At 55.2% G+C, this 13,201-nt stretch overlaps 1 protein-coding gene across 1 annotated transcript in view; it reads right to left on the minus strand.

Annotated features, from left to right (window-relative positions):
- The window catches only part of Xylt2 (xylosyltransferase 2), a 13,975-nt gene extending 1,235 nt beyond the window's left edge, over positions 1-12,740 (minus strand). Inside the window, exons 1-10 of the mRNA XM_021177651.1 lie at positions 12,505-12,740; positions 5,614-6,106; positions 5,212-5,387; positions 4,749-4,951; positions 4,023-4,103; positions 3,620-3,836; positions 3,356-3,532; positions 2,888-3,150; positions 2,231-2,426; positions 1,329-1,662 (exon numbers count right to left, since the gene is read on the minus strand). Of these exons, the coding sequence (XP_021033310.1) occupies positions 1,329-1,662; positions 2,231-2,426; positions 2,888-3,150; positions 3,356-3,532; positions 3,620-3,836; positions 4,023-4,103; positions 4,749-4,951; positions 5,212-5,387; positions 5,614-6,106; positions 12,505-12,639 (2,275 nt within the window). The 5' untranslated portion in view covers positions 12,640-12,740. The remainder of the gene's footprint in view (positions 1-1,328; positions 1,663-2,230; positions 2,427-2,887; positions 3,151-3,355; positions 3,533-3,619; positions 3,837-4,022; positions 4,104-4,748; positions 4,952-5,211; positions 5,388-5,613; positions 6,107-12,504) is intronic.
- Positions 12,741-13,201: the final 461 nt, after the last annotated feature.

The following is a 13,201-nucleotide window of genomic DNA, read 5'->3' on the forward strand; positions in this document are numbered from 1 at the left end:
GCCCTGGCTGTCCTGGAACTCACTTTGTAGACCAGGCTGGCCTCGAACTCAGAAATCCACCTGCCTCTGCCTCCCGAGTGCTGGGATTAAAGGCGTGTACCACCACTCCTGGCTGCCAAGGGATTTTCTATGTCTGTACAATCACCAGCTGTTATAAAGCCCAAGTGGTAGCTGGCATAGTGACTCACAGCTGTAGCTCTAACAAACGGGAGACAATGGCAAGAGGAGTTCTGAGAGTTCAAAGCCAGAATGGGCTATACAGTGAGTTCCAGGTGGCTAGCCTGGGCTCCATGGTAAGACAGAGTCTCAGTAAATAAGTAAGCAAAATTAGAAAGTGTAATTCCGAAATTCCCAACTTTACGGGTTTTTTTGTTTTGGTTTTGGTTTTGTTTTTCTAAAAAGCTGAGGTCAGAACCTAGGCTAAATCCCCAGGCCCCCAACCTTAGAATCATGGCAAACAAGGTACTTTAGAAAGTAAGGTACCCTCTGGCTGTGCCACCCACATCCCTTGACCTCTTGGCAGCTCCCAGATCTCTTGGCAGCCTTTTCTCTAGATTAGGCTGGCCAGCTCCACTCTATCCCTGCAGAAATGTGCCAACTTTGTCCCTTGGCTTAGAGTATGCTCTACCTTTGCCCTCTGTAGTCTAGCCCCAGGCCTGCCTGCAAAGCTGACTGCTTAAACTGCTGTTTCTGTCACCCGATGAGGAAGTGGCTTGCCCACCCTGCATCTGCCTAGCTCCTCATCCTTACCTCTTTGGGTTATTCTTGGTCTTCCCTATCTTCTTCCCCTACCATGATAGGGTGAATGAGGAAAGGGGTCAGCCATCCAAGGGACACCTCATCGCCACTCTTTGCCAGCACTTATCCCAGTGAGGTAACCCCTGTAGGAGTCTGCCCATGGCCAGCTGGTCCCCTTAACCTCAGCCAATCACCAGAGGGCCATGTGAATCTAGCCATCTCAAGCTACATGGGACCTGAGGGTCTCAAGGCTCCAGTTTGCTCTGTTGCACTGAGAGGAGACAGGACAGGATATGAGACAAGATGCCTTATAAGGGTACAGCATCCCTGGTCACCAGTGAAACCTGAGGCCTTTTCCGGTTTTGCTGATTTGAGCTTGAGTGACTTTTGTCCCGGTCACCCAGGGGTCTCCCATAGTTATGCTGTCCTGACCTGATGAGTGCAAAGGCTGAGTTATAAGGGCAGAGCCACATTTCAAACTAGTCTGCCTCACTCCCAGGCTTCCCTTCCCCCACGCAGCCCTGGGGTCAGCACCCTGACAGCCCTGCCCTAGCCAGGTCCTGGGCATCATTTGGGCACCACTTCCTTACCTTTCCTGAGAGGTAGTTTGCGGTTGAACGTCAACGGCAGCACGAGGAAGCGGGTCTCACCCAGGGGTTCCCAGAACTGAAGCAAGCGGACAGTCCAGGCTCCTGGCCGCAGTGGCAGGCTCAGTGGGGGCTTGTACTGTGTGACTTCGGTATCCGCATCTACCGTGATGTCATATGATGTGGCCACAACATAGGTGGGGTCAATCCAGACCACAGTGGCTGTGAGGTTGGGGCCCCGGGCCCAGCGCTGCATGGCTACGGGCTCATCCAGTGGTCCCATCAGGCCCCCAAAGTTCCGGAAGAGACGCTCTTTGGGGTCCCACTCAGTACCAACCTGTAGGGAGGGAGGCAGCTGGGCAGATGCCTGGGAGAAGTTCTTCTATCTGCTCTGATGCCGCCTCATGGTGTAACCTCAGGTCAGTCACTGCTTCTTTCAGGGCCTCAGTTTCCCTATCTTCAAATTGAAGGGGTAGGTCTAGAACTGAAACATCTCTCTCAGCTCTGAGGTTTATTCCAGGCTGCCACCTGAACTGTTCTGTAACGGTGGGGCCCACAAAGGCAGACCACCCCCCACAATGCCAGAGCCTTAGGGAAGGATACCCAAAGCTCAACTGGACTATCCAAGCCCCAGGAAGCTTTGCACTTTACATTAGAACTGACAGCTCCGTCCCTACTCCCTGTATCATCTGAAAGGGCCCCTCAGTGTGTGCCCTCAAAGGTAGCAAAGGTCTATGTGTGCGACATCACCAAAGTTGCTGTGATTGGCAAAGCAGAGCCCAGAGAGCCCAGCCCATAAAGGTCTGATGGAGTCCTTACCCCTCCCTTGGTGTCTGTCCCTCTCTTCCCACTCCCTGCGTCTTGCTGGGGGTCAGGAGAAAGCAAGGGGGGAGGACCTGTCCCACCTCCAGACTCTGGAGCCGGCTGGCCTGGTCACTGTGCCCCAACAGCTTCAGCGACCTCTGGGGCATCAGCCACATCTCAAGTGTCTCTGCTGGCCCCTGGGCTGAGGGCTGCACCGCCTGCGTCACCAGGTAGCCCTGGAAATGGTCGTCATAGAAATACAGGTGCACGCTGGACGGCAACCCCCTGGGCTCAAACCTAGGAAGGTTTCGGCAGGGAGAAAAGGAGATGCCATCAGTGCACCCACTACCACCTGGAGTCCCAGGGAGGGACACTGGGGAGCTCCAGGCATTTCTGTGGGCCCAAACCTCATACCCCACATGGTCCTGGCTCTAGCCTTCTTTACCACCCCCTACCCCTTAATTTTTTCTTCCTGGCTTAGACTGGGTACTCACTCTGGGCAGAGACTGTCTCTGATTTGCTCCCCTTCATGAGAGCGCCATACTCTTTTTTTTTTTTTTGGTTTTACGAGACAGGGTTTCTCTGTATAGCTCTGGCTGTCCTGGAGCTCACTTTGTAGACCAGGCTGGCCTCGAACTCAGAAATCCGCCTGCCTCTGCCTCCCGAGTGCTGGGATTAAAGGCGTGCGCCACCACGCCTGGCTGAGAGCGCCATACTCTAAGAGCCTACTATATGTCAGGAGAGGCGGGGAGTCTTACCTGCAGACTGCAGTGGCCAGTGGGGATACAGCAGTGGCAGCATGAAGCAGGCTGAGACGGGCAAAGGCTGTGTAGGCTGTGAGTAGGACATCGCTGAGTCCGCCAGGGCCATCGGCCACGTCGTAGATGTTCTCCCAGTAGGCTTTGAGGGCTGGTGTGCTGGGTGGGTAGCTGCCATACAGGTGGAAGTCCAAAATTTCCAGGACTTCCTGGTTCACAGTCGACTCGAACTTCCGGGCAAAGAAGGTGGGTCTGGAGACTTGCTGGGGCAGAAGAGGCAAAGAAGCTAAAGGGCACTGCAGAGCCCAGAACACAGCAAGGGCTGCTCCTCTCAGTCTTGCCCTTTCCACCCACCGCTGCCCAGACCCAAGGGGCTGCTCCAGGCAGAAACCCACCCTGCCTCTCTGACCCTGAAAGTTTGCGGGGGAAGAGCTGGGTGCGGGTTTCTTGGGGGCCAAGAGAGAGCACCTGAAGCCGCAGGAAGTCCTGTGGCTTGAAGTCGTTGGGGGAGCAGCCACACCAGTCTACGATGTGCTTGTACTGGCATTTGCACCCCAGCTTGCGGTTCCAGTTGGTGACCCGCAGGTTGTTGTCCACCAGGCTCGCACAGGCCGGGCTGTTCTCCAGCACTGTGTGGAAGAATGACTGCAGGTGGCAGGAGAGGGCGAAGGGTGAACCATGGGCTCGTCAACCAGTGCCCTCCCCGGCCTCTGCGCCTACCTGCTCGCCTACCTCGGCCGGAAGCAATGTGTATGTATAGAACTGGCGAAGCTGGGCCACGAGGGGGTCATCTGTATATACCACATATTCCACAAAGCTGCGTGTCAGCACGAACCAGTCAGAGCCACCATCCACCACGATGCCTGCTGGGATCTGCCGTTCACCCAGGCGCCACATGTGGGAATCACACTCATGAAAAAGCCGGTCCAGGCCTTGCTTCTTAATGAACCTGATAGAGAAAGGCCATGACCGAAGGTCCCACAGAATGGAGCACGAGCCTTCTTTCCACCTGGCAACCAGTATGCCCTCACCTATGATTGGTTTAAGGGCTTTACAATCCAGGGCTGGGGCCACCAGGTGCCCTTCTGTAGGAGGCACTGTGTGAGACACCAGGGCCTGGTTCCCCACCTCTCACCTGGAATTGTCTCGCCCATGTGACTTGAGGAAATTCTTGTCCCGGTTCTTGGATAAGAATGCTACCAGCTCCTCGTTCGTCCTGGTGAGGGAAGGTAATGTGTCCAGCAGGTGCTCAGTCTCTGTCCCAGAGCAGAGGCCCTCTAGCATGAATGACCTCCACTTCTTAGACCTTCCTTTCTTACAGAAATGCTCTGACCACGTGCCTGGCCCTGTTTGACGCTCTTGGGTGATGGTACCTGAGGGGCCCAAAGGGGCATCCTTCCTCCACCTTTGCTATCTGAACTAGTACTCCTCTGGCTCTTCCTCATTTCTTTCTTTTTTGTTGTTATTGTTTTTATTTATTTTTGTTGTATGTGCATTGGTATTTGGCCTGCATGTCTGTCTGTGTGAAGGTGTCAGACTCCCTGGAAGTAGAGTTACAGATAGTTGTGAAATATGTGGGTGCTAGGAATTGAACCCAGGTCCTCTGGAAGAGCAGCCAGTGCTCTTAACCACTGAACCATCTCTCCAGCGCCCCCGTCCCCACCCCCATCACCCCGTTTCTCGCCCCATTTCTTATACCCAGTCATCAGACCACCTTTTACCAGCCTCACAGCCCAACTCAGGCCTGAGGCCAAGGGACCCTATCTGGGCTATGGAGACCTTAGAATGACACTTGGCAGGCAGAATGGACCCACCAACCCTGACACCACAGATGGGACTCCATTCCCGCCCATCCTCACACCTCGTTGGATAGTCAGTGGCACTCAGGTTGATGAAGAAGTCCCAGGTCCAGCCAGGAATTTCCAGAAGGTCCTTCATGCTCCTCAGATACATCCTCAGAAGGCTGGCCCCGCCCCAGATGGTGACCATGCGCCAAGGTGTCACCCGCACATTCTCGTAGTGCTGGGCCAGTTCCACTACCTCCCGGTACAAGTAGTTGGAACGCTAAGGGAGAAGGGATACTCTGTAGATGGAGCTGGGCACCACAGTTATTGCCTTCCCCCTCCCCATGTGAGGACAGAAGGGAGAGAGCAAGTGGCAGGACTCCAGCTCCTGACAGGCCATGCCACCCTATGCTTGACCATGCTGGACCTCAACCTGCCTTGCTCTTGGTAGCTAGCCAATAATCTATGCTACCTGTCTACAACCTTTAGAGTCTCTGCTCTGTTCGACCAGAGCCTCTGGGTCTTCCCAGCTCACAGTACCTTGTCCACGTGGATATAAAAGAAGTGTTGCTCATGGTAGACGGCCTTCAGAAGACGCTTCAGCTGGCGGATAGCACGGCCATGAACCACCAGCATGTAGGCAATGCGTACTGGAGGGCCACCAACAGGTTGCTGGGCCCGGATCTCTTCCCATTGGATGCCAGGGCTCATCTTGCCTGCGTGGAGTGGACAGGGACATTAGTGAGATGAAGAAAAGGCTGCCTGCTTGCCTCCTAACAGAAGCCTAGACTCAGAGCCCTAGTCCCAGCTCCTCCTCTGCCAATCGGTACATATAGCACGACTCTGGACAAGGAGGGCCTTCTGGGAAAGAAGCATGAAGATCTGGGCTACATCACCTCCCGTCCATTTCTGGAAAGGGCCCAGGGTACCCTAGTTCCTTACCAGCTAGCTGGCAGTGCCGGGGCACAGACTTGGGCATTAGGTTCCCAGCTTGGTGCAGGCACACTACATTAGCGATCTCCTGTTGACACTGCTTGGTGCTGGCCCGGGCCAGTGCTGACAGTGCGTCCTTGCCCACAATCTCACACTTCGGAGTGAAGGTGTTGTCCGTGGGCTGGGGGGCACCCTCCACACTCCCTGTGTCTCCATGCTGTGGGAAGCCTGGGGCCCCTATCAGTGCTTCCCCGGCCGCTGCTCCACTCAGGTTCTGGCGGCCTGGTGCCTCCGGAGGTGGGGCCGGGGGCACCCGTCGGCTGGCCCTCTGCCGACTGGTTACTGCCCGCACCACCTTGGCCACGGGGACACCTGGGCTCTCAGCGCGGCCCCGCCAGCGTCCGTGCCTTCTCCCGGCGCTGCCCCTACGCCCTGCAGAGCTGTCTGTGTCCTTAGAGCCCTCCCCAGGGTCTAGTGGCCGTGGCTTCCTCTGCCTTCCTTTCTGTAAAAGACAAGCAGAGCAGGTTAGTCACTTACCTCTTTCGCTCCCTCAAGTTCCATCTTGGCCAAGGCTACCTTGAACTCTGAAAGCTCCTCTCTACTTTTACCTAACAAAGTCCGGCTCACTCCATAACTGCACAGGCATGCCAGGGCCAGCTCCGACACTTACCATCTCACCCCATGGCACCTCACGTGCCCCTCCAGATTTCAGACCACATGGCACTGCATGTGCTTCCTTTCCCTGCTCTGGGCTCAGACCACTTTCTCTTTCAGCATATTTTAAAACGCAGGGCTGTGCTTTCATGAAGAGAAGAGTGGATGGAGCCTGCAGAGGACCCGGGGGAGAGCACCCGATGAGACCCAGGCCTCCTATAAGGGGCTGGCTGGGAAGGCATAGCGTTAACCTCCACCTGCATCCAAAGCATTGTTTGCCTTTCATGTAAGAATACTCAGGCTACAACAGGGGAGTGGCTCAGGAGGGAGGGATAGAAATGAAGCCTGAGCTGGGCGGTGGTGGCGCACGCCTTTAATCCCAGCACTTGGGAGGCAGAGGCAGGTGGATTTATGAGTTCGAGGCCAGCATGGACTGCAGAGTGAGTTCCAGGACAGCCAGGGCTACACAGAGAAACCCTGTCTCGAAAAACAAAACAAAACAAAACAAAACAAAAAAAAAAAAGAAAAGAAAAAAAGAAAAAAAAAAAAAGAAATGAAGCCTGAGACCCAGTCTCCCAGGAAGCTGACGCAAGGTGCTTTGCTGAAGGTACCTTGTGAATAACAAGGGGACCTAGGCAGGAGCTGGCAGAAAGAAAATCTGACAGGCAAGCTCAAAGAGGGGCAGGACGCTCCATAGCCACCACCTGCCCCCCAAAGCAGCTCTGAGATGTGGTCAGCTCAATGGGCTCTCCTACATGAGGACTGCCTATGGCCAGCAATCACCATAGCAATTGATCCCTGGCTAGAAACCTGGAGTCTAGCTGTAGGTCCACAGCTGGAGGCTGCCACCCTCTGCATGTGTGACAGCATCTCTCAAGGGAACTCAGAAACCCTCCATGCTGCCTGCTGTCCCAAATGGCCTGGCCAGCTCCTTATGCTCCTCCGTGTTCCCTACTTCTCCTCCTCACTCAGCCCACCCATCCTTCAAGATCAGCTCGAGTTCCCAGGTAGACAGCCATTTCGTTTGCCCCAGAGCAGGGTACCCCGAGCCTTCCTGCCGACACCAACAGATGCACATCTTGCTCGAGTGAGCACTACCCCTCTATAGCTACCCTTCCTGCGTGGTTTGTAGAAGGTACCTGGGTCCCCCCACCCCCCATCTGCTGCCACTCATCAGCCCCCTGTCTCAGACTCCAGCCTTTGCCTCCCGGCAAGCTCATCCAGTCTCTCGATGAATGCACACTATCCTTCTGCGATCCACATCCCAGATTTACATGGCTGGTCTGGAAAGCTCCCTTGAGGCTTCAGGCATGGAACAAGCAGCCTGCTTGCCATCTCCCTTGGGACCTTAAAGACCTCAGAACCCCAACTGCAAACACCTACCACTACCCTCCCCTACCACTCCGTCAGTCTTCACGTCTCAGTAAATGACAACATTTTGGGACTCAAACCAAATATACTGAGATTCTGATTTTTCCTTCAGAGGAGACAGGCAGCACTGAGAATGAGGTGAAGAGGGGCTGGTGAGCTCAGTGGGAAAGAGCACCCAACTGCTCTTCCAAAGGTCCAGAGTTCAAATCCCAGCAACCACATGGTGGCTCACAACCATCCGCAACGAGACCTGGCGCCCTCTTCTGGAGTGTCTGAAGACAGCTACAGTGTACTTACATATAATAAATAAATAAAATCTTAAAAAAAAAAAAATGAGGTGAAGAGCCCCACCACTGAGCCCCAGCCCTAACTCTCCCTTATACTCCACATCTAAGCCATCATAAATGTGTGGAAATACAGAATTCCACTATTTCCCCGCTGCCCTCAGCCTGGATTCCCAACATCCTGGCTTATGCTCTTGTCCCTTCCTGTCTCTTCTCAGCACAGCCACCAGAGTTCCTTTCAGAACTTTTCTTGTTTATTGTTATTTTTATGTGCATGGGTGGTGCATGTATGGCTGTGCACCACATATGTACAATGTATAGCCGAGGCCAGACATCAGATTTCCCTGGAACTGGAGATACACACACACACACACAGCTGTGAGCTGCCATTGTGGGTGCTGGGAACTGAACTCGGGACCTCTGGAAGAGCAACCAGGTATTCTTAATTGCTGAGTCATCTCTCTAACCCCTCCTTTTAGAACTTACATCCCCATGACCAGACCTGGCCAGTGGGCTCTCCTCTTAGCCGCACTTCTCCACCCCCCATGGATCCCTTTGCCTCATCCTCACTGTGTCCCCATGACCTACACAGTGTCTTTCTGCTCTATCCAGTGAGCCTGGGTCAAGTTCTGTATTGGCTGTGCTTTCAGTCCGGGTGCCCTACCAGGATACCTCACAGCGCATCCCTGGTCTCTTCAAGTCTTTCTCAGGTGGTATTTCTCAGCAAGGCCTGCCCTGAAAACTCTGGCCCTCCCCCATCCTCTGCCTTACTTTCCCCACAGAAATATGATGCTCTTGGGCCAACAAGAAGGCTCAACAGGTAAATCCACCTATGGCCAAGTCTGACAGCCAGCGTTTGATCTCTGCGGCTCCCTTGGAAGGAGAAAAATAACTCCTACAAACTACCCTCTGACCTCCATCTGCATGCCAAGGCACAAGTACACCCACACACGTACATGTACACATATACATACATAATACAACAATAATAATGTCTCTTAAGAAATGTGATGGTCTCTTCCACCATCCTAACATTATGCCCCTTTGTCTGTTCCTGACATGTGTGTAAACACCAGCGGGGTGGAGTTTAGGAATATTACTGGAGTCCAGAAGAGTGTGTGTCACAAATAAACACTCCGTTAACTAATGTTCAAAGGAATGACTTTGAAGATCTTGGTGTAGCCATGGTGTTCACAAAGGCTGCCAAGGAACTGAGACAAACAGTCAACATGAGGCCAAGACTCTGGCTGTCAAACATGGTAGACTCCCAGTGAGGTCCAGCATTAGGCTCCCCTTGCCTTCTTCTGTAGGAACCTGGGAGGGATCTGGGAGTCACCTTCAGTCAACTGTCCTATCCTACTCCATTGTACCCAGGCTCCTTGTTCGGCACCCAGATGGCTCTCTGATGTCTTTAGAGGGTACCCAATAAGAGTAGGGGTATCCTTCCTTATCCAAGACACTGGAGAGTAGTCAGGAGACTCTGTCCCATGCCCATGTTGGGGAGGGCACCCTGGGCTGGCCAACCTACAGAGCAGTGGCATTTGACCCAGTCACACAGCAAGCACAGGAAGACATTCCCCAGACGAGGAGGGCAGTGATGGCAAAGAGGTGTGAATTCTAGGACTCAAAGCCCATACCCATGCATCCGGAAGCTGGTCAGGAGTATAGGGCAAGAGGGCACAGAGCCAGGCTCTGTGGTGGGGCCCAGGATGTAGGAGGAAATAGCCACATTGGTGCCCTGCACTGCAGCAGGGAGCTGGCTGACCCTGAGAAGGACAATCCCAGAGGAGGCTAGGGACCAAACGGCAGCAATGAGGAAACAGAAAGGCCCTGATGGGCAGCCAGCCCCCTCCCACAAACCCCTCTCAGGAAGATCCCAGAGCCTCGGGTTGTGCCTCTTGACAGGCTGCCTTCAACGCCTCTGAGATCAGGGTGGTCCTCTGGCTGGATAAATTCTAGCCTCAGAGGCCCCCTCCTCCCTGGCAAGGAGGCATATACAGTCCTCTGCCACTTTCTGACTCTGAGAATCCTTGAGTCCTCACTGAGCCATGAAGACAGGGAACATAAGAAATGCTCGCGCACGCACGCACACACACACACACACACACACATACACACACCCCGCCTCACCCCCCCACCTCTGACTTTTTAGATTGCATTTAAAACAAGCGGAGAAAGGCTATGCGAGAAAGCTTTGAATACCATCAAGTGTCTCTTTGGGGGTTAGTGATCATCCCAGGTATCCACTCTCACCCCTCCACAGGCCACAGAGTGCTTTCCTTAAATGCTCATTGGCTCCTACTGGGGGGCTTTCCCACTGCACTTACAATAAAACCCACTCAAGTCCCTCACTATGGTCTCTTGGCCATACAGGATGGAGCCATGGCTGGGGAAAGTGCCTCACCCTCTATCCATTCCCCCGAGGATCCGCAGCTCAGCCCACTCTCCTGAGAACCTTCTGCTCAAACTCTCCTGCCCACCTCTTCCTGAAGGAAGCCTTTCCCAGCCTCCTGCTCTTTGCCAGCCCCCTTGTTATTCAGGCTTCCCTTCTCTGTCAGTCTCTCCCTGTAGACAGTGTGCCCTGCAGGCCAGGACCTCATCCATTCTTGATTTCTGTATTTCCAGTCTGAGCTCCATGCCTGAGAGTCGAGAACTTAGCCATGTGCTGCCTGATGGACTGAATGAATGTATGTCCCAGGGTACACGGCCAAGACAATGTGTTATGTCCTGACAGCTCAGCGGGTATGGAGAAGTCCTGCAAGTGTTCACGGGTACTGTTTCATCTGACAAAATCAGTGCTACTACTACCCCAAAAGGGAGAGTGACTGGAGGTGGTCAGCTTGATCGCAGAGCCAGGACAAGGCCTCACAGAGAGGGGTCTCATTTGCATGCTAACCTCCACAAGCACTACACTATCCTGCTTCACAACTCCAATCTGTTGGGGTGGCTGCCAGAACGCCACATTTTGGCCGCTAGGGACCTATCTCCATTCCGGTCTAGGATTCCTTTCTCAGCTTCAGCCAGGTGTGGCGTGTGTGTGTGTGTGTGTGTGTGTGTGTGTGTGTGTGTGTGTCTGTATGTGTGTTGAGTGAAGGGAGATTCCAAATTCTCTCCCCTCTCTTCAGCCAGATGGGTGGGAAAGACTCTAAATTCCCTCACCTCTCTCTGGTTCTCCACCCCTGGCTGTGGGCAGAGCAGCAGGGGCTCAGCCATTCATTGACTCAAACCACCAGCCACTGGGCCATGTACTTAGGAGAAGACTCTCTGACATGCCCTTCCCCAGAGTCCTCATCAGCCTGACCTCTCACATAGATGAGGGTCAGAGGGCTCTTCTGCGGTCCACACCATCAGAGATGTCCCCGTTGCCCAAAGAACAAGCTCGCTTCCTACACAAGTCACAGCCAGCTTCCCCAGGATGGACTTCAGCGCCTTCTGGAGTCGCTGACGGTCCCAAGTTCCTCCTCTCCTCACCCCCTCAGCATCTTGATTCTCCCTAAAACTGGAAGAGCAGCTCTTCTCCCAGTCTCCACACCAGGTCTTTGGGACTGATCAGGTGCAGGAAGGGAAGGCTTCTAGGCTCCATGCCTTCTTCACCCTAACAGGTAATGCCCAAAAGGATGTGACAAGAGAGCCTCTGTCTCGAAGCCTTGGAGACACAGGGACAAGGGGGCAGAAGTAAGAACCCCTGATCTCTGTCCACAGTTTAGGGCTTTGATTTGACTGACCCTCCCCTCCTTTCCAGATCGGACCTAGACCCCACTGGACCCCTCCTAACCACACAACCAGGAGGGTGTGTCTGAGTCTGCAACTAAAAGCACCAGTGAAGAGAAAGCAGATCCCTGGGGTCTGGGTCTGGAGCTCACAGCTGCTCCTCCATTACCCCAGAGCCAGAGATGACTCCTTCCTCCTTTGATGTCCTGAGGCCAACTCAACAGTTCACCTTCCATTCCCATCCCCTCCTGAAGATCCACCCGGGTTCTTCCCTGGCTGAGAAAGCCACGCCTTGAGAACACTTCAGTTTTTTTTCCCTTGGGGTGACTCCTGTTCACTCTATTCCCGTGTATACACTTTGTCACAGGCCATAATTCCACCCCCTGAGCTCCACTTCGCCACCAGTCGCTGCTTCTCAGGCTCAGCTCAACACGGATGCCCAGGGTCCCTTGGCCCCCACTCTTCCGCCCACAGCACGTACACCACCGCCCCCTCCCAACTTCAGAAAGTTTGGCCTGAGGCTCCCCACCTCCGAGCAGGCTGGGGCCCAGTCGCTCCTCCCAGCCCCGATCCCCGAGCCTGACCTTCATCGTTCCCCGGGACGGAGACCATCCCACCATGTCCCGCTCATCCCTTCGCGCCCGCCCCCCAGTTCGCCGGCCGCCTCGACCTCCGAGTCACGCACCGCTCCCTCACACAGCCAGCCAGGCCCTCCAGTAAAGGGAGCGTTAGGGACCGGAGGCTGGGCTCCAGCAGGCTGCCTGCGCCTTGCTCGCACGCGGCCCGTGCCCCACTTGCCTGGCCGGGGCCGCCCGCAGCCCCGCCAGGACCCCGCGCGCCCCCGCGCCCGGCCTGCCCGCCCGCACGGCCGTCGGAGCACCTCGCCCGGCTCGTCCTCCTCCAGGCCGCTGAAGCTCCACACCACCAGGCCCTGCAGCAGCAGGATGGCCAGTGCGGTGGCGATCGCCAGCTTGTAGCGCCGCACCAGCTTCTGCACCCGCACGCTCGCCACCATCTTCCTGCCCGGGACGCGGGGCGCGCGTCCGGCCCTGCAAACCGGCCGCGGGCGTGCGCACAGACGCGGGGCCGAGAGTCCCTCCTCACTCCGCCCAGATGGGCGGGCAAAGGGCGGGGCCCGAGGCCCCACCCTCTCGTGGGCTGGGCGTGGGGCAGTAGGCGGTCTGCCCGTTTCTGTCTCCAAGGTTTGAGTCTTGTGCTTGGGGTCTTTTCCACATCTCTGAGTGTCTGCGTGTGGAAGAACCTTTTCCTGACCGCAAAAGCATTGTCTCGGAGTGCGGAGGATCTGCGGCCTGACCGCTCTGGTGTCGCAGGGCATGGGGGGAGGGGGAGTCAGCTGGCCCCCACCCCTGGGAAATGCTGGCACTCTCAAGGTGAATACCACCTGCCCTGCCTAAAATCTGAAGGCCGCATCCCTAAAGACAAACCATAGGCCCTTGACTACCTTCCGAGGCTCTTCACGAAATTGACTTGCCACTCGGCAACCTCTCATCCAAAGCATCCTCAGGCCTCTGCTGGTGTTGTGGCTCTCAACTTCTAGCTTCCGTCAGAATCTCCTG

The sequence above is a fragment of the Mus caroli genome, chromosome 11, assembly GCF_900094665.2.
Source record: "Mus caroli chromosome 11, CAROLI_EIJ_v1.1, whole genome shotgun sequence".
In the NCBI taxonomy this organism is placed as follows: domain Eukaryota; kingdom Metazoa; phylum Chordata; class Mammalia; order Rodentia; family Muridae; genus Mus; species Mus caroli.